General features: G+C 37.5%; 1 protein-coding gene, 1 long non-coding RNA gene and 1 other non-coding gene across 4 annotated transcripts; 2 read left to right on the plus strand and 1 right to left on the minus strand.

Annotated features, from left to right (window-relative positions):
* Positions 1–3,631: 3,631 nt before the first annotated feature.
* On the plus strand, positions 3,632–3,705 carry Trnas-gga (transfer RNA serine (anticodon GGA)). Its single transcript has one exon. It is a non-coding gene; the product is annotated as a tRNA-Ser (tRNA).
* An 840-nt stretch (positions 3,706–4,545) lies between these two features.
* Positions 4,546–6,633, minus strand: LOC145225246 (uncharacterized). Its single transcript, XM_080091930.1, has 2 exons — positions 6,445–6,633; positions 4,546–5,597 (listed from the first exon to the last, which is right to left on the minus strand). Exons 1-2 carry the CDS (start codon positions 6,525–6,527, stop codon positions 4,751–4,753), a joined length of 930 nt encoding a protein of 309 aa, XP_079948056.1. The 5' UTR covers positions 6,528–6,633; the 3' UTR covers positions 4,546–4,750.
* A 4,287-nt stretch (positions 6,634–10,920) lies between these two features.
* Positions 10,921–15,593, plus strand: LOC145225278 (uncharacterized). 2 transcript variants are annotated; one of them, XR_013859841.1, is made up of 4 exons: positions 10,921–11,129; positions 11,310–11,439; positions 11,924–12,007; positions 14,753–15,593. It is a non-coding gene; the product is annotated as an uncharacterized LOC145225278 (long non-coding RNA). The 2 variants fall into 2 exon arrangements; XR_013859840.1 differs by having other exon boundaries at positions 10,921–11,439; positions 14,753–15,592.
* Positions 15,594–21,083: the final 5,490 nt, after the last annotated feature.

Genomic DNA, 21,083 nt, shown 5'->3' on the forward strand with positions numbered 1-21,083 from the left:
TCCATTGCAGCGTATGAACATGGTGCTGACAAGTATAAAGACAACACCACTAAATTTCATTACTATTGTTTCTTACTTAATTATCTCTTGTGCGGGGAACAAAAAGTAAATAAAATCATACATTTGGGCATATGACTAATATTGACTGGCATATCAAAACTTGAAGGTCTGAGAAACCAGGACGTAGCGCAGCTGCTCGCGCCTTAAGAACCATTTTCCTACTCTACCAGTAGGTCATTCTATTTCGAAAGACGGACATGCAATAAATGAAGTCGACGATGTCAGTTTGCCACAAATGCCAATTTGATAAACAGAAAAGCACAATCATCCATCCCAGGCCGTTTACAATACGTAGTCTTTCAGGAAAATTAAAATCTTATCACTCATACTATAGCGATGGCAAACGTAATGAGAAAACTTGTAACTTAGGTAAATTAAATGTAGACTATATCACATAAATTTGAATAAATATTTGCGATATTAAAAAAGAAAACAAACCTTTGTCGAACTGATACATCTATTGCGTACCCATTTGTGTCAAAGACAAACCAAGGCCGTAGACATTATTTTTCACGGGGTTCGAACCCTGGACTCTCCGAAAACGAATTTCGATCATTTTGTTAGGTCTATATAGGGTCAGGCGCGCCGGGAGCACTTTTTTCGTTGACAAATTGACAGTTTGGCATAATTTTAAAAAGTTGACGGCGACGTTGTGTGACTGTGATACCAGGGAGTCGAACCGGAACTGAACACGAACCCGCGAACCGGTTTGAGCGGTTAATTCCTGTAAACCCGAACCGAACCCGAACCGCTAATTACGATTTTTCAAAAAATTTGAACCGGTTTAAAAACCGCAAACCGGTTCGGACCGGATAATTTGCCCGAACCGGAACAAAACCCGAACCCGAAAATATACATTTTTAAAAACCTAACCGAACCCGAACCGTTAAAAACAAAACCAAGTGAACCCGAACCGAACCATGAACCCGTATGACAAGCGGTTCGACTCCCTGTGTGATACACACAAATCGATTTGTCTTTTTTGTCAAATTTGATTAACTGTTCAGAGGCTTTTTACGCTTTTTGCTGCTGATAAAAAGTATCGGTCTGATTGTGTTTAAGTATCCATGTAAGATGCAATTTCTTTCACAATAATATGCTTTGTTCAAAACAAAACGTTTTGGATGTAATTTCTGTTGTATTAAGCAGAGACTGGTAAGCTAATACAGATATTACTATCATCAAAGACATGTACTGGATAAATGGTCTCTTTTTCCCAGGGTTGCAATCAGCTTTTTAAGGCAGTTGCATGAGATTTACTAGGCAGCAAACTTAAGCAGCTGAAAAAACTTGTTTTGTTAAAAGATCGTATCTTAATTTTATAATGATACAAATTACGACTTTGACTTTTTAGAAAAAAAACTTTTTAGAGTTTTTTGGCGCTCAGTCCCGGTGCCTCGGTACATTGGTGAGTATAATTTTTAAGAGTGCCCGAACAATTGCGAAACGATCAAATAAATAAAAACGATCTTTATGTAGATTTTGGAACAAATTATGCAAGTTCTTTAGTAGGTGTTTTTATTTTTTTGCATTATGTATTAAACTAAACGATAAATAAGTTGTTTAAAAAATTAAAAACTTATTAAACTACTAATTTTACTGTTATATTCCACAGTTTATTATTATTGTCATTATTTTGTTGACGTTGTCCGTTGACTGAGCAACAAGTTTAGCTAATCCTCGCGTATTACTGACTCAACCAAGCCTAATGGGCGTCGCGTTTCCGACCACTGAAGGTCTGCTTCCCTTTTCTTCACGCTTCTTTGTATTGCTGCTCCAACCAAGCCACGGGGAGGTCGTTTTATCCATTGAATATTTGCTGCTCTCCAACCAAGCCACGGGGAGGTCGTTTTATCCATTGAATATTTGCTTGTTTTTTTTCACGGGGTTCGAACCCAGGACTCTCTTTTTCCACGTTCTTTTGAATCATTGACTCAACGACGCCCTCTGGAGGTCTTAAAAAATAATGATAAAGTGAAAAAATAACGAGATGGAAACCACTGCTTTAGCTGAACCCAGGCAAATCGCCAGGCGATCCTAGTTGGGGTCGCGACCCACAAGTTGGGAACCGCTGACGTAGACGAATCAACACTTCCTAATATCCAACAATAAGAATTTGAGAACAGAAGCTTGTGTGTTGTAATTTGTTATTGGACATTGGTAAAAGCGAGGTGAATTGAAGAGGTGGGGTTTATCACTTGGCTGCAAATGAATAGAAATCGCGTGTGAACAGTTCAATAGACAAGGTGTGGACAGAAACGTATTGGCGTCAAGTCTGTGGACTTTACAAAGACATCGATGGAATGTTTATTCCATTAAAATCTATTAAAAATAAATACGTCGAACATTTCCAAAGAGCAAAATGGGTCACACAGGACTGTTATACCCATTAACTTACATTCTGAACAATGCAGTTGCAAAAAAGCTAATCATTCCAAAGTGTTTTAAGAAACATGTACTCGGAATAATTAAAAAAGTAGCTTCTAAACCGTCTTGTAACCTCAACTTACATCAAAACGTCAAAATTTGTTTCAAGTAAATACAAAATAACATTAAGTTTTGGCAAATCTTAAACCGTTGTCACTATATTGCCCCTAGGACTTGCAACACTTAACACAGTAATGGTAACCTAATGTCGAGGAACTCTTTACACATGAACATACCTGATAGCCTTTGCTTGGCCCACCTCAGCATAGTAACATACAAGTTGGTCGCTGACAAGAATGACCGCAACACAAAATTTTATCGTCAATTTTTAAAACAAGATAGTCTGCAATATCCTTAAAATAAGAACAGTAAAGAATAACATTTTTAAACTGTTTTATCGGAGACTGACAAGTTAAATCCAAATTACTGACATTTTTTAGATAATGGTCCTCTGATAAACTTTCCGTCTTTTTCATGATCAGGCGTTTGACTTTTGGCACCACCGGCTGGCCAATCTTTTACCTACTGAATGGGAAAAAGTCTGTGCGAAAATGCGTAGTACTTTTCTCCTTTTTTTTTTTTTTTTTTGAGAAAAAATGCATTTTGTGATGTGTACAATTTATCTTTGCCACCTCAATTACAAAAAAAGTAAAACAAAGTCTACATACACCTGGAAGCTTATGCTTTGAAACAGGATAATTTCTGGATAAGACTGTCACTTGGTGAGCACATTATCGCCATTTTGAACTGTAGTAATACTTTGCCATCTAAAAATCACAGTACGCCAGGTCCATTGAAGGCGCCATACCGAATCAGCCGGTCACCAAGCATTCACCACCATCAGAAAGTCGAATCACAAGCACCGTTGCCTGCCTCGTATGCTGCACATGTCAGCTTCGTAGTAGGGGATCGCCAGATTGACCAATATCAGTTAAGATGAACATAAATTCATAACTGGGATCAGCCCTGGAGCGTCTATGCAGACCAGCGATCACGGCACACTCATCTATAAATCACAGTACGCCAGGCCCATTGAAGGCGCCATACCGAATCAGCCGGTCACCAAGCATTCACCACCATCAGCCGGTCACCAAGCATTCACCATCACATGCTGTGATTCGACTTTCGGCGGATTCTCCACTGAGCCTGTGTAGCTCAGTTGGTAGAGCGCGAGTCCCGGAAAGACTCCTGTCGTGGGTTCGAATCCCACCGCAGGCTTGCCATATGGTGGAGTTCGGTATGGCGCCTTCAATGGGCCTTGCGTACTGTGATTTATAGATGAGTGTGCCGTCATCGCTGGTCTGCATAGACGCTCCAGGGCTGATCCCAGTTATGAATTTATGTTCATCTTAACTTTGCCATCTACTGTTTTATTCCAACATAAAACCCAGCTTGCAAATTTGCAACAGATAAATCAGTTCTCCTGCTTTTTAAGGCAAAATTTTTCGTGTTAGATTTTGTAGTTGAAAATGTTGCATATATTTAACGTCTGTAGGCTACCAATGAAAAACCTGAAGCAAGTTAAATCACATTTTCAATTTCTATCGAAGGGGGATTTCTATCGATCAATTTCTATTGAAGGGGGATTTCTATCGATCAATTTCTATCGAAGGACTTGGGGGTTAACTTTGAGGTCTGCAAGATTGACTTTTTTATGGCCTCCGGCTAAAAAAGGGTTAGCCTGGGAGGCTAGCAAAATTTCACCGTTGACTGGATTGGAACAGACAGTGCGTACGAAGCTCAGATTCGACTTTGCTACTTCACCACTTTTCTGCTGCACAGAAAAGACCAAACTTAATTTGTTGTTGATGACTTGTTTCTTGCTCTACGGTGAAAGCTGCAGTTCGTTTACTATTTATTTACCACGGCTGTATCCTATACATCTATCCACTACAACAGTGTGCTACATGGATTCCTTCCCAGTTAATACATTGGGTATTTTTCCTACTTCTAGAGAATAATTCTTTGACCCAAAATATTCATAAATTTTCCAACTAATTTTTCGTTCACCTTGCATTTTTAAACTTGCAAACTTAGGAATACTACGCACTTTGTTGGTAGTGGTGATTCGTGTTCGTTTTATTTGATTTCCAAGTCGCTAGTATATACACATACATCGTAAAAACTGTTCAAATTGACGAAAAAATACTATACTGGTCTATATATGTTAGGTGACTAATTATTACATAAACCAAACTGATTATGGGGTTCTAGGAAATCATTTTGATAATCCTGAATCAGAGTCACCTTGCTTCGATTCAGACTATTCAGCCTTGTGATCCCGGTGTCTTGCTGCTCTTTTAACCACGTTTTTCTCTATGTCACGTTTCACTAGATAAGCCGGTAGTCCCGGTGGTCCAGGAGGTCCTGCTGCTCTTTTCACCAAATTTTTCCGGATGTTCTCACGATCCACAAGACGACCTGGTGGTCCAGGGGGTCCCGCTGCTCTTTTAACAACATTTTTTTGGATGTTGTCACGTTCCACAAGACGACCTGGTGGTCCAGGGGGTCCCGCTGCTCTTTTAACAACATTTTTCCGGATGTTGTCACGTTCCACAAGACGACCTGGTGGCCCAGGGGGTCCCGCTGCTCTTTTAACAACATTTTTCCGGAAGTTTTCACGTTCCACAAGACCACCTGGTGGTCCAGGGGGTCCTGCTGCTCTTTTAACCACATTTTTCCGGATGTTGTCACGTTCCACTAGACCTCCTGGTGGTCCAGGGGGTCCTGCTGCTCTTTTAATCACATTTTTCCGGATGTTGTCACGTTCCACTAGACCTCCTGGTGGTCCAGGGGGTCCTGCTGCTCTTTTAATCACATTTTTCCGGATGTTGTCACGTTCCACTAGACCTCCTGGTGGTCCAGGGGGTCCTGCTGCTCTTTTAACCACATTTTTCCGGAAGTTATCACGTTCCACAAGACGACCTGGTGGCCCAGGGGATCCTGCTGCTCTTTTAACAACGTTTTTCCGGATGTTGTCACGTTCCACTAGACCACCTGGTGGTCCAGGGGGTCCTGCTGCTCTTTTAACCACGTTTTTCCGGATGATGTCACGTTCCACTAGAGCACCTGGTGGTCCAAGCGGTCCTGCAGCTCGTTTTTCTACATTTCTGTAAAACAATCACATGCAAAAAAATATTACATTTAAAGCAGAAACTTAGCACGCAATATCGCCCTAAACTAGATTATTTTGTGTGTGTTTGTTTTACGTTTGGTGCCATTTGAAAACTAGATTTAAATAACACAAGATATTCTGTTTGGCGCATGACATGATTTCTGTTATTGATTGAGCGTACGCATTAAGAAACAAACATCGCGCGTAAATGTCAAATATGACACGAACCTGCTAAACATTTTTGTTGATGCCTTGCAGTTATAACTTAACAAACTAGACAACTCAATGACCGTGTGTTTCATACAAACAAGTTCCGAGTGCAAAAACTACAACTCTTTTGAAGCAAGTGATTTGATTATTTTGGAGACTAGAGTATATTACTTTAAAATCCTTGTAGGCCGATTCCTACTAGATTGTTGGTTCGTTATGTTATGTGGTCAATTTTACCAAACCATCGACGGCCTCTGCTGCCTTTAATGACACAGTTTTACAGTGACCTAATCGCATTGATATTAAATGGGATAGGAACACTATTCACCGACTTAAAAATAGTTTAAACAAAAACATAACTGCTAATGAATTTTTGTTTATAGAACACATCGTTTTAACAATCTCTGTTGTCTTTATTACCATACGTTGTCAACTGTAGGCTACTTGAAATAGGGTTTTTACAAGTTTTCGGGCTGTAATGTTTTCATTTAAAAGAAACAGTTGTCCCATAAATTCTAATAATGCTTTAAATGCTATCAGATTAGTTAAGATAAATCTGTAAACTTAACCATAAGAATGCTTTTTAATGTAACAAGTATTAGACAGAATACAGCATAAAATTTAATACAAACCTGACAGCATTTGCTTTGCGTTCCTCTCCATTACAACATGCAAGTAAGACGCTGACAACAACAAAAGCAGCAAAATATTTCATTTTTATTATTTTTTACTCAATGATATCTTTTCTTAACAACTAAAACGGAAAACAGAATTATACATTTGCGCCTCTCAACTAATGTAGACTGGCGTGGTCAAGCGTTTTTACCACAAGGTCTTAAACACGAAAACCAAACTCAGATGCCGCCAACACAGTCGTGACCTCCTTTTTTCTTCTGCCGGGATGCTTGTGGCCTGTAAGAATGGGCAAGAGTAAACATTTTGGTGGCAAGCGAAATTTTACGGTTGACTGGAGTGGGACGAGTTGTAGACTTGATTTTGTTGCTTCATCACTTTTCTGCAGCACAGTTGCAACAAAGCACTGCCAAACAGTCTTATTGACGCCTTACAGCACAGTGTAAGTTTAAGCTGCTGTGCGTTTACCATCTATCAACCACGCATGTATGTTGCATAGATTTAAAAACTCCAAATTCAGTCGCTGGTCTGCATCGACGCTACAGGGCTGATTTCAGAGTTAATATATTGGGCGTTATATTTCTACCTCCAGTGAAACACTACCCCATCCCAATTATAGGAAAATGATCCAGGGAGGGACATATTCCATATTCTGATACGCGCATTAATAACAAATAAGACACTGAATATGCTCCACTAAATAGGCCGATAAGGGAAATATGTTTTTCCTGGAAATAAACGTTTAAAACGTATACCCAAAATACATTCATCCATATGGCAAGGCGTAGGCTAGAAAAATCTAGCCTACGCCTTGCCATATGGTGGTGAATGCTTGGTGACCGGCTGATTCGGTATAACGCCTTCAATGGGCCTGGCGTACTGTGATTTATATATGAGTGTGCCGTGATCGCTGGTCTGCATAGACGCTTCAGGGCTGATCCCAGTTATGAATTTATGTGCATCTTAATTAATATTGCGTAAAATATTTGCAACAATGATGTTGTGTGGTGCCTTAATTCTTGCCCACGTGTTGCTCACATGTTGCAATGGAGATAAACGCACATCAAATACCTTCAGGTTGGTTTTAAATTTGTGTTTGCCACAACTTTTGGCAGTTATAAAGCATTACATGTAAGCTAATTGCTTTTTGGATCACATTTCTTTCATTGCATGTTTCGGATTATTGGTAACACTATTTACGCTCTACAAGAAACAAATAAAACAATTTGATAATCTCAAAACCATGACAATAACTTTAAGGCAACAGAGCACCTTGTTCAGTTAAACTGGTCACATCCACTTTGTTTCTAAAACTGCTACAAGAAACAATCTGCTTCAAAAACTGTTTGAATAAACGATTTAAAAAAAATTAAAGACATTGTTCTTGCAAACTTTTTACAAAATATAATTCTGTCGTAGTAACATTTTCGTTTGAAAAAAATCAGTTTGAGCTTTACACGTGATTATATTTTGCATTCTAAGATATTTTTGTTGAATTATATTTTTAAATTTGGTTGTTGTAGCTGGTGGTTGTACTATTCCGTATGTGTACTCCGATAATTGCGAGCTAAATGTCAGCACGTTATGTTTGTTCAACTCCAGTCAAACGTTAAACCACGTTCACCGCAAAAGTTTAACAAGTTTTGAAAAATCTCACCGTTGGCCATATTGGCTTTCGGGCCAGCAACATTTAACTCAGTAACATGAAAAAAAGTTAATTATTTCCAAAACTCTTTTTATTCAAAAGTTCAATCAGTATTTGGGCTTGGGAAGAAACCCAGGGGTAGGCAACCCCTGGCAAGGGTGCCAACCTTGGCACTCGAGGTATTTTTTCATGGCACGCTAACGGATATGCGTAATTATATTGAAGTAACAATTTAATCTGTTACACTACTTGTTTTCAGTTTTTTACCATGCCGTTGTCCTAAAATCCACCCTACATGCACAAAACGCTCTGCATTTTCCTTGTTGTTGGTATGAGCTGGCACAAACCACTATTATTAAAAAAATGTTGGAACGCAATGTCATTAACACATGGAAATAACAAATAAATAGGCATGCTTCGCCTAAAAGGTTGCCGACCCCTGAACTAACCTAATGTCGAGGTTTATGTATGACCCGACCTCTGCATAGTAGCATCGAAGTAGAACACTGAAAAGAAAAAAAGGCATCATCGTGAATCTTAAGCCAAGTTAGTCAACAGTATCTTTCGTACATAAACAAAAAAATAGTAACATTTTTAGCCCGTTTTATCGAAGACTAACAGGTTAAATAATATGACTGAAAACTTTAAAAAACTGAAATTTTGTTCGATTATTTATTTATTTTTTCACGGGGTTCGAACCCAGGACACTCCTGGGGACGAATACCGATCAAGGTTTTTTTATGTCTGTATATGGGTCAGGCGCGCCAGGCCATTCGGCCAAGTTCTTTTTTTTTTCACGGGGTTCGAACCCAGGAAGCTCCCGGGGACGAATACCGATCAGGTTTTTTTATGTCTGTATGTGGGTCAGGCGCGCAGGACCATTCGGCCAAGTTCCTGCCCCATTCGGCCAAGTTCTTCGCTTCTTTTATAGTCGGGCATTTAAATTTAGTGCAACCTACCGATCAATCTTTTACCTATGCAGAGTGGGAAAAAGTCTGTGCGAACCCCTACCGATCTGGTGGGCGAAACGTTAGCAAAATACAAGTTATTGACAAAAACAACTAGTATTTTGTTTAGCATTACACCAGTTGAACGGCAACCCAAAAATATGTCGACAATAAAATATGCGACTCTTGTGACTGTTGAAGTATTTTTTTGGTGTTTACTGCAAACTACTATTGTTCACTGCAGATAAATATTTTCAATAGAGATTTGTGCCGCCTTTAGTTTGCTCAGTGTTCTAGTGCTCTTATCCTACTATGCAGATGTTGGTAAAGCATTTGCTATACGCGTGTACTTAGTTTTGTCAACTTTTTGTAGCAGTATTTTAATGGAAATTTTTAATACGAGGAATAGCACATTACAATGATTGCTTATTGTGACAAATTTGAATTCGAATGTAATCGAATTTAATGTTGAGTTAGCCTACAATGACATTGTCTATTTCAGTAGCTTGTAACCTTTCTTTACACATCTACTTTCATAATTTTTGTAGTGCGGCGATATTTCAGGTTAGCAGTGTGAGAAAAATAGTAAAACAATTACAATTTTTCTTTTTTAAAATTCATATTTGTTTTAGTGTGCTAATTTGGTCGTGTGTTGACTTAAAATTCATGACTGCCACAAATGTTCTTGACCGCTCCATGACAACTTCCCGCGACCCAGTTACAACGGATCACAGGCAATTTCTGTCCGTCTAGAACAGGGGCGGGCAACTTCTCGATTCGGCGGGCCTGATATGGGAAAATGAAGTACTTGGCGGGCCGGATTCCTGAATCGATACATTAATCGCGTATTTATCCAGTGATTTAAAACGGATTTTTGACCACCTAACCAGGGTTGGGAACCTTTTTGTTTATAAAGGCTACCAAACGATTTATCGACACTCGTGTAGGCCGCATAGACTATTTCCCAGGCCAAGGACAGTGATGTTCAAACTTTTTGACTTACAGAATAGTCGTTTTGCTATTTCCTCGTAGTTTGTAGGACTTACGGTCCAAGCTAATTAAAATTCCTCACTACATTTTCATCTTCACTACAACATTCAGGATTTATTTAACCTAGAAATTGCTGAACCTGGAGTTTTTGGTAGTCCTATGGAAATCGCTTTATGTACCACTATGGGACCATGGGTCTTGTTTGAAAACCGCTGCCCTGGAACTAATCAAAAAATAATCTGCAATAAAATCAAAAATACGTTTCTGTCTATGTTTTTCAGCGCCTGGTGCAGTCGGTTATATCAACATCTTAAAAATGTATTTTGCCATCGAAGGCCGCACTTAGTGCCCTAAAAGGCCGCATGTGGCCTTTAGGCCGCAGGTTCCCCACCCCTGAACTAGGCTTTGCGTGTGGAAACAAAGGAAACCGTTAAAGTAGGACACACACAAGGTTGGTAGTTATGTCGTAACAATGGACGTATGGTGCAATGGTAACAACGGCGGGAAATTTTTTTTGCTATTGGGTGCGTTACTGTCCGTTTTTACAACTGTAATTTGACGTAGTAAGCAAGTAATGGGGGATTGCGGCAGACTGTGGCCGCGGGTCACATTATCATGTAAGACCGGAAACTGTCCGCGGGCCGCTCAAAATCCCGTCGCGGGCCGGATCCGGCCCGCGGGCCTTATGTTGCCCACCCCTGGTCTAGAATATATTGTTCCAGTTCCAGGCGCTATTGTGTAGTTAATGTTCTCATGTGCCAGTTTATCGCGTTGCCGTTGCCCGTTGCAGTGTTCATTGTTTTATCTGTTGGAAGTGGTCACAGAAAGTTAGCGCCTTTTATCCCAACCATTGTTGCACAAGCGTTATAAGAACCTCCTTCTCATGATTCAAGGGGAGAATATAAAAAGACTATAATAGAGATAACTTAAAGTGACGTCGGACTAGTGAATTGGTTGTTTTTCGTTGTTTGATTATGTTAGGATACGGTTGTTGAAAGTGAATAAATGAAAAAAGAAAGGTTGGTTGCCGATCAGAGTACACGCACGAGCGTTAAGGAACTTCCAATAGTCAGTCTCAATCTTTTGCGTACCCATGAAAATGGTACGTGACAATGACAAATTGAATAAATGATCAACCAAAAATTTGCAAAAATTAGATTACCTTTTGTCTTGTTCGTATAATTTTAAAAAAAAGAGAAAAGAAAATGTAGACAAGCCGCCCTAGAAAATAGGGCCCGGCAGGATAGTTTGCGATTTTGGTGACTGGCAAAGCTATTTACAGGTGTTTTCTGCAAACTGATGCTGGGTAAAGAGTTTTAAAAACTAAAGATGAAATTTTGTGGAGCCTTTATTCTTGTCAGCGTCCTTCTGATATGCAACAATGCAGATGTCGGCAAAGCAAAGGCAGTCGGGTCAGTTTTGCGCATTTAAGCTTTCATTTCATGCACTACCTTAATATAAATAAAAATGAAAATCTAAAACAATACAATTAAACTTAGTGTTTCAAGTTTTTACTTTTCCAGTACACACAAATTTTGTAAAATAGTAACCATTTCAGGATCATTGGTCTGTTGCATCATGTGATAAACGAATGTATTAAATCTTAAAATTAAAGATTTTCTACGCAAATGCGAGTCGATGCCAATGATGACCGCTAAAGGTTAAATCAGTCGAAACATGTGTGATTTATTTATGTGAAAACGTGCAAAAGCAGTGGCAATTAAACTTATAAAACCGACCCAACGTGCATAACTTGATAGTTAGTCAATTTACAAAATAACAACCTTTTGTTAGGGTTTTATGGCTAAGTGTGTATTTCAACCTATTGTCCACTTCCAAATAATTTTAAATCAAGTGCAATATTAAAACTTGATATTTTGTGTTTTGATAATATAGATTGATTTCATCGGAATTTGCTGATCGTAAAAACATACAAAAAAGGGAAGCATGTATGCCGTGGTGTGGGGTTAACATAATTAGGTAATTATGGTAATTAATTATTCAATAACAAAACTATTGCGTTATTTAATCTGGTAAAAGTTAATATAGTGACATATAACAATTTAAAATTTGTTGTATCAAGGTTATTGATTGGAAATTTCTAAGATTTTCTGTTTGAGTTTAAAGCAAATATACAACACCATTAGTAGAAAGTTCACAGTTTCGATTTCTATGACATTCTGAATCAACAACATAACAACACAAGAAACAGCACAAATACGAGATTGTCTGCATTGGGCATTTTAAACGGTATATTTGTTTTTCAAAAACAAAAACATTCGCTTTATACCACACAAGAGTTTTTTTTTCAATTGTAAGTTTCGAGCGTAACGTTTTGTTTCTAGAGGTTGATTGCCTCCAGTTGTCAGATATCCGAAATACGGTGCCTTCGAAAACTGCAGGTGCGCTAGGTGCGCTAGGTGCGCTTGGTCCGCTAGGTACTTCGCTTGGTAAACTACAGGTAACTCGTTCTAATTCAACAAAGCCCGTAAATAGTGCAGGTAACCTTTTTTGAAACGAGTAAACTCGTAGTTACTGCGACGTAACGTAATAATGCTGTATGTACTGTTTTTAAGGTAGGGTTAGGGTTGGGTTTAGGGTTTAGGGTTTAGGGTTTAGGGTTTAGGGTTTAGGGTTTAGGGTTTAGGGTTTAGGGTTTAGGGTTTAGGGTTTAGGGTTTAGGGTTTAGGGTTTAGGGTTTAGGGTTTAGGGTTTAGGGTTTAGGGTTTAGGGTTTAGGGTTTAGGGTTTAGGGTTTAGGGTTTAGGGTTTAGGGTTTAGGGTTTAGGGTTTAGGGTTTAGGGTTTAGGGTTTAGGGTTTAGGGTTTAGGGTTTAGGGTTTAGGGTTTAGGGTTTAGGGTTTAGGGTTTAGGGTTTAGGGTTTAGGGTTTAGGGTTTTGCTTGTGTGTTGGGACTATCGTAACACTTTTCCAGCATTATTTGCGTGTTTTAACGTTAACTGCAGTATTTACGATTTGACGCATAAAAACAGGACAGCTGTAGTATTTTCGACTTACGTCGTACCTATTCTGAGTTTAATCGCACCATAGAGAGTTATCTGCACTATTTTTAAGTTACGTTGCACGAAAAAAGGTTACCAAGCGAGGTACCAAGCGCACCTAGCGCACCTGTAGTATTCGAAGGCACCCTCGGAAATGGTGCAATTAGACGATTGCGCACACCACAACAGGCATTATTCCGTTTTACCGGAAGGGATGAGACTTGTGCACTCAGTTTGGGTTCACGAATGGTGTGTATTGGGTAAAGCTTTAGCGGTGAAGGTGGTTTAACGTTTGACTGAAGCTGAACAAACATCGCGTTCTAACTGTAGACTCGTACGTTTTTTTAGATTTAGATGTCAGTTTCTCGAAGACCGGCGTTTTGTTGTGAAAACAAATATGTTTTGAAATAAAATTTAGTATTTGATCATAAATTTTATTACACAACTTATTTTCGAAAGAACAAATTCATAAATGCAACTGTTTAATAGAAACAGCACCTTGGATATAAACATACAAACGTAAGTTATAAACAAAAGCACTGTACACACCTGATGGACTTTGCTGTTCCAAACTCTGCATGGTAACATAGACGCAGGACGCTGAAGGATAATGGCATCACCAAATGTCATTGTCAATATTTATGGCACTTTCAGTAATTAGTAAACCTAAAGTAGTCACATAAAAATGTAACACGTATTGGAAATAAAACACCTAAATTAGTTTATAATTCCTGGGAAGAACGCGCAAATGTTTCAAAGCATCTGGACTAAAAACGTATACGACCCGGTAAAAAAAATTTTTTTGCGGACCTGAACCGGGCAAGGACCGGCGGTCGCCGACCACTGCATTGTCAATAAACAATGTATCAACATGGTGTAGGTACGAAGGTGACCTAATTCTCTACAGTGACGTGTGAGAAACCTCAGCGTTGATGCACATACATAAGCAGCGAATCGTCACATTGACTTGTGTAATGACTAATGTGCCTGCACCATTGTGTGGCTGGCTATGGGTGAAGTTTTAGTGGTTTATTGAGGTTTAACAGTTGATTGGAAACGAAGAGACATCGCTTGCAAGTTCTGGGTTCAAGGTATTTTTTCATAACGGGGGTTGCTGAACAGGGCAATGAGAAACAACTTAACCATTTTAGCGAATGTTGTTGTGGCATTCATGATTTTACCAACCTGATAAATCGAAAACCTCTCTGGTTTGATCCACGAATTAAATGTACTCTTGACATTTGAAACAAATCCAAATATGTCATTTGAAACTCTTGACATTTGAAACAAATCCAAATATACGTGGGATGATTTAAGTTTGCGCAATCAAATAAAGCCGTAATAGCGATCTGGTGTTCACCTAAAGTAGTTGTGTGCTTTTTACGGTTTAGATGTTGCCTTTGTAAAGAAGAGTATGTATCCAGAATTTATAAATCGCACCGCCGATATAATTTCTTACAACAGTGTAAGCCCAATAGCGGCCAACCCTTGCTGGCTTTAGAGTAAGGGGATCGTTTACCAGTAGCACTTAAGCTAGTAACTAAACACTATTGATTTACCTTTTTTCTTATGCCACAGGCTGAAACTCCTTTGCTGCATAAACTTACAAGAAAGTGAATTTGTTTTAATTGATCAGTTAAAATGAACAAGCCATCCTCCGAAGCTATAATAAAATCATTTTTCTAGAATACAGTAAAAAGAAAAAAAATATTTTTTGTTGTCCAGATTCAAGGATCTTAAAGGCGTAGAAAAAAGAGAAACAGATCTAGTTCCTGCACCCCCAGGCTGGACTGAAAAAGAAAATTAAACCACTAACAATTTTTAGAAGCTGTTTTGTCGTATAAAGCTTAAGAAACTAAAACACTTCATGCGTAAAACATAGTTTGTTGCTCAATTTAAAGATTACAAGAATTGTGTAAACAAATAACTTTGATTCTTTTGTGTAACGTATTTTTATGTCTCTTGATATTACAAACAACTTACCATTTTGGCATAAATGACCTTGGTATGCAATATAGATGGTTGACTAAACATTCTGGTTATCACGTATAATCGTTCCACATTTTGTACATGCACAGAATAAACTACTGACTGGATTACAAATATTTTTTATTGAGATTGACTTTATCTTGTTGAAGTCTTTTGGCAGACTCTGTATAGCTAACATGTGTAATACATTGCTGTTTTTGCAAATATCTAAGACTTGGTAACAAAATAAGTGAAACAAGAAATGCATAAACGACAAGTTTATGTCCCATTCTAGCGTTAGTTACTTGTTTTAATTGATTGATTGCTTTTTACAACATTTTGCACGCTTGCTCTATGGTTACAGCACTCTGTGCATATTTTCTTTGCAAGTTTCACATCAATCACACAACAACTGAGGACATGTGCTTTATGATTTTTTAGGACGTAGTTTGAATCAAGATGCTAGTGCGATCAGGTTTTTATGATCTTCGCTTTCTACTGTTGTGATTGCGGATGTTCGCGAATGCAATCAAATTAACCATCAAGGGCCTTCAGTCTCAAACAAAAATGTATGTAGTTAACCCTTATTGGAAACGTTTATCATAATTATATTTTAAACTGCATACTTGTCTACAAAGACTGCAGAGTGTAATATTTTACATAAACAACAAAAAATTGGTTAGTTATATAACAATGCGCTGTTTTTAGGCATGAAAGATTTTAAAACACAGTTGTTATCAAATTCTTATAAACAGTTTTTTTGTCGCTTTTACAATCAGCAAAACTTGATGACACCAATCCCTTCTTTCTATTTTCGTTGAAAAAAAATATCATAAAAATGTCACCTTTTTAAAATACTTTTGATTTGGTTTAATTGATTTAAGCTATCCCCAAATCAATTTCGAAAATGTTTTCTGTTTAATTGCAAACCTAGCAAAAGTACAAAACAAAACATCTCATATATTTTAGTTTGCTGATCTCTCCATTGTAGCATGAAAAGACAACAGGCACCAGAGAATCTCATTGCCATTTTTTATTTTCATATTTCTATTACAAAAGTAGTTTTAATGACAAAAATATATTCAAACACATTGAGACTGTTTACGCTAGCGAATTAGGCTCATTTAAACTAAATCAATTTTACTTCTGGAAAAAAAATAAACATTTAAGACTTAATTTTTAAAAATTAGGTGATAAGTTTATAGCATAGTTTGTTAATTTACAAACAGTTCAAGTTTATACAGCTCTTCTGGCAAATGTAATTTTATTCCCACGTTTCGACGTCCTATACAGGTCGTCTTCATCAGGGTACAAACAGTTCGCTCAAAAAAATCATTGAAGCATGCGTTTGTACTGTTGTGTAGCTAAGTTAATTTTTTTGTAGTTTGAGGTATCTTAGTTGACTGGAAACGAACCAATATCGCAATGAATTTCTGGCTGTTTTTTGACATAGCATTTATTTAACACAACCCTAGAAAAAAAATATATCAGGTGCAGCGGTTCCAGTTGTGGCAGTAAAGATGTATGCTAAAAATGTCCACATGATTTAATAAATTTGGGGGTATGACGTAAAAATTTGTCACATTTTGTTTTGTAAAAGGTTTTCCTAAACTCTCACTCTGTCAACTGTTATATACTCTGCAATTTGTTCAAAAAATAACAAACCAATAGCATTGGATTAGTTTCCACTAGCAATATGCATTACCTAAAATATATCTAAAAAACTGGTGCTTAAAAGTTGGCATGGTTTGACTTTTCATATCGAAAAATGCAGAAATAATCACTTCGTATTGTACATAAGGGAAGCAACAAATGACAAACCAAGCTTTATCGCCGATTTACCGTCGTAACGAATAAATAGTGATTTGTGGCCCTACGAGACAGTGTATAAAGGTCAGCGGTTCCCAAAGCGGTCCTTTAGGGGTCCGTGAGGCAATTTGGGGGGGACCGCGAAGCGGTTGAAGTAGATCTATAATATTGTTTGGGGTCGGTTTGTGCCACTAAATAAGTTTAAATCAAAGTAGAATTGAGAATCAACTGTCTCCATTGCTTAACAAAAGCCTTTATTGAATGACAACTATCAAAAATGTAATTGTTTGCGCACAATTGTAATGCTTTTTGTCTTGTATGTGATGTCACAAGCTGTGCTTGGATGACTTTTTTGCGCAATTTTGCATAACTAGCTAAAATCCTGAAATTAACTTTCATTTTTATGAAATACATATTAAGGCTTAAGGACCGCGAGCCCTCAAAATAATGGCAAAGGGACCGTTTTAAAAAAAATATCATAAAGTTTGGGAACCGCTGGTGTAGGTGATATATGAGAAACAAACGTAATATGTTCAGCAGTAAGAAACTTGGACATTCAAAAAAATTAAACTGATATGAATAAAAGTTGATATGAATAAATAGTCAGCGAATTGTCACAACGACTTGTGCACTAACGCATGCGTATGCGCCATTGCGTGGGTGGGTGAGGGTGAAACGTTTGTGGTTATTGCGATTTGACAGTTTATTGGAGCCGAACAGACATCGCACGCAAGTTCTGGGTTTACGGTATTTTTCCATGACGGGGTTGCTTAACAGAGCACTGAGAAATCAATTAACCTTTTAAGCTAAATCTGTTGTGACATTACAAGCTTGTTTGTCAAAACTTTCTTGTTCATTTTATAAATATTCAGGCAATGACGTCATATTGAGTCACATTTGAAAAGATTGTACTGGCAAACATAATATTTCGAAAACTGCACTAGCTTGATAATTTTTACATTATGCAGTAATAGACATATCGGAGAAAAATTGTACAAAAAAATAGCTTTTTAGCTGTTATAGCATTTTATATTTGAAATTCGCCAAATGAAAACTTTGTGTTGCACGAGGTGCCAACCAAACAATAACAAACCAAGCTAATAAGGTCGTAGTAAATACAAGTGTTTGCTTTGTCCACCTTTGCATAATAGCATACCATGAGAACGCTGATAATGACTGATGGATCACAAAGTCTCATCATATTTTTTTTAGATTTTTGTGCCAATTATACACTTGCCTGAACAATAGAAACTACCTTATTTAGCACTTTTTACAATTTTTCACGAACTAACATGCATTAATTGATTGCTGTTAATATTCTGGCGAAATTTAAAAATTGAATCGAGTGATTGCTTTAGTTTGTAGCCAAGAGAAATGGAAACGCAATTCTGTATATTAACTTTTCATTAGTTTTTTAGTACTAATAAGTAATTATTTTTACATCTCAACCTCCAATCAGTCAGTTTATTAACGTATTGACCAATGGACTTTTTGTTTCTCTTCACGACTTATACTGGATAAATTTAGCAAAAATAGTAGAAAACGGTTGTATATAGGAGAAAAATTGAGTTTGCCTTTTCTTCTGTGCCCCTTTTTCTCAGAGTGAGTTACTACAGAAAAGAATGCAACTGACAGTTCATAAAAATATGGCTGAAAAAGATTCGAGCGCGTGATAGTGCCAGCAGTTTTCGAATTAAAAATACGTTTGTTTGTCGTTTGATTCCTGATTTAGAATTTCATTTTTATGTGCTTGTTTTAGATATACTTAAAAAATACCATAAAGATAAACAATGAAATTTAGTGATGCCATTATTCTTCTCGGGGTCCTGCTTCTATGTTACCATGCAGAGATGGAAAAAGCAAATTCCATCAGGTGTGTGTTATGCTTTTGTGTATACTTAGGTGCAGAAAATTGGTAACATTGGAGTACCTCTTACTTTTTTTCAGTACTGTTGTTTTTAACCCCAAAATGCCGATGATGATGGTTAATATCAGACTTAGCTTCAAACGCGTGTTGATTTTAAGTTGTAGTATTTCAACCGCTTAAAATTTTTGACCTTTGGAAATATACATTCTTATGCTTGTTTAAATACGGCGTAGGACATATTCAGCCTGTGGTATGGGTCTTTTCAAATAGTTGAATTGAGTAATTTGTTTGATCATAAATAAGTTGTGTGAGAAAATTTATGAATAAATGCCAACAATAATTTCAAAACTTTACTATTTGTCCTTAACAAAACGCTGATCTTCTGGGAGTGGTTTGTCTTAATCCTTACACATATAATAAAGTGTACCAGTCTACAGTTAACACGTGATGTTTGCTCATCCTCAGTCAAACGTTAAGCCACGTTTACCGCAAAAGCTTTACCCAATACACAACATTCGTGAACTTAAACTGAGTGCACAAGTCTCATCCCGTACGGTACAAATAAGGGAATGGAATATTGTCTCTTGTGTTGTGCGTAGCTAATGTGCGACGCTGTTTAAAAACATTGATTACTTAATTTTTAAGTCAAATAATTCTTTTCAAAGCTGCAAGTTTCAGGACGTTTTTGTGAGTTTAAAACAATTTAACTATTGCAATTTTTGCATTTAATTTCTTTTGTGAGAACGCAGATTAATGTTTTTTAATTAATGTTAATGTTGTTAAACTTCGCAGAGTACACCCTGAGCTTTAGAAACGAAAGACAGAAATCGAGGAAATGTTAAATTCGAGAATGGGTTAAAGATGTAATCCTGAATTAGAAGCCTGATGTAACTGATTAAGTTGCCAAATTGTAATGATTTTCGACTTTGCGGTAATTTTCGGCTTCTGAATAAACAACTAATGAGAGATCATTACGCGCTTGTGTTACTGTTTACACGTCCAATGAATTATTGCATAGCTCCATCATTTTTTCGACCCTTGATCACAAATCTGTTAAAGCACGTGAACACCAGCATACAAAGTACCATCTACATCCTAATTAACTGCAACAGGAAATATTAGAACGTTCAAACATGATTTGACAATCCACTTAAATCAATCCATCGGATTATTTGACTTCCTTGCGAGCATTAAGCGAAACAGTCAAACGAGCGAATTCATTAAACAATTATGGCAGATATTGCACAAATGAATGTCGCAATCGCTACAAATAAGCAATTGGCTAAAGTAATGTGGAAGTTTTTGTAATCATAAACAGCAGAGCTGAGACAAAAGTAAATTAATTTTATGTTGAATTATACCACTTAAACATTGCAATCATTGCATTTGCATATTTTGCAGTCGACGCAGATTGATGTCAATAAGATTTGACGATCGTAAAAACATGGAAACAAGCAATGAGCAACCTGTAGGAGGATTAGCGGAACTTGGTGTCCAGAAAAACGTCGAAAAAAGAGCAGCCTTTTCACTTAACAGTGGACCAACCTGTTTCACTCGACAAACTCAACAAAAAACGATGAACAATTCCACTTATTCGAGGACCTGCTTCACTCGAATTCCAGAAAGGCGTCAAAAAAGAAGACGGTCGACCCATGAGAGGCACTGCTCGTCTTGGCGTCAAGTACGTCGCCATAGAATAAGAAACCGAATTATTTATGGCAGGACCTGCATCACTTTCGTTTCAGAAAGTCGTCAAAAAAGGGAAGTAGTGTCGTATATGCCAGGAGCTGTCACATTTGGCGTTCAGAAACTTGTACAAAAAAGAAACAAGACCTGGTTGCATAGTTGAATGTTTGCGTGACCACACTAACAAGTGACCACACTAACACTGACAATTAGGTCTTGGACAATACAAATGTGAAAAATATCTTTATTGCTTTCTTGTTCAAATACGTAATGCTGTAAAGTCAGCTTTGATTTTGTGTGGGTTTTGTAGTTTAAGTTTGAACAAATTTACTTTTGTATAGTTATACCAATCCCTGTACACTAAAAAGTGTGGATTGTTTCAAATATCACCAAATAACTTATGTATATTTTTCGATTGTCAAGTTTGTTGCATAAGAATCATTGCTAAACACACACGGTAGAAATAAATAACTTTATTACTTAACTTTAAACGAAATGTAACGTAGGGCTCCTAACCATCCTATACACCAGTGGTTCCCAAACTATGCGCCGCGGCACACTTGTGTGCCGCGAGATGTCATTAGGTGTGCCGCAAAAAATATTGAAATTAAAATCAATCAAGTAGAGTAATAGTACCAGGTGCTTAGACCACTAGGCCAACATGCTCCACGTCTCTGAGATGCTATTTAACTATGAGAGTGACCTGTATAGCGGCTTTATGACCTC

The sequence above is a fragment of the Phallusia mammillata genome, chromosome 4 (assembly GCF_965637545.1).
Source record: "Phallusia mammillata chromosome 4, kaPhaMamm4.hap1.1, whole genome shotgun sequence".
NCBI classification, from domain to species: Eukaryota; Metazoa; Chordata; class Ascidiacea; order Phlebobranchia; family Ascidiidae; genus Phallusia; species Phallusia mammillata.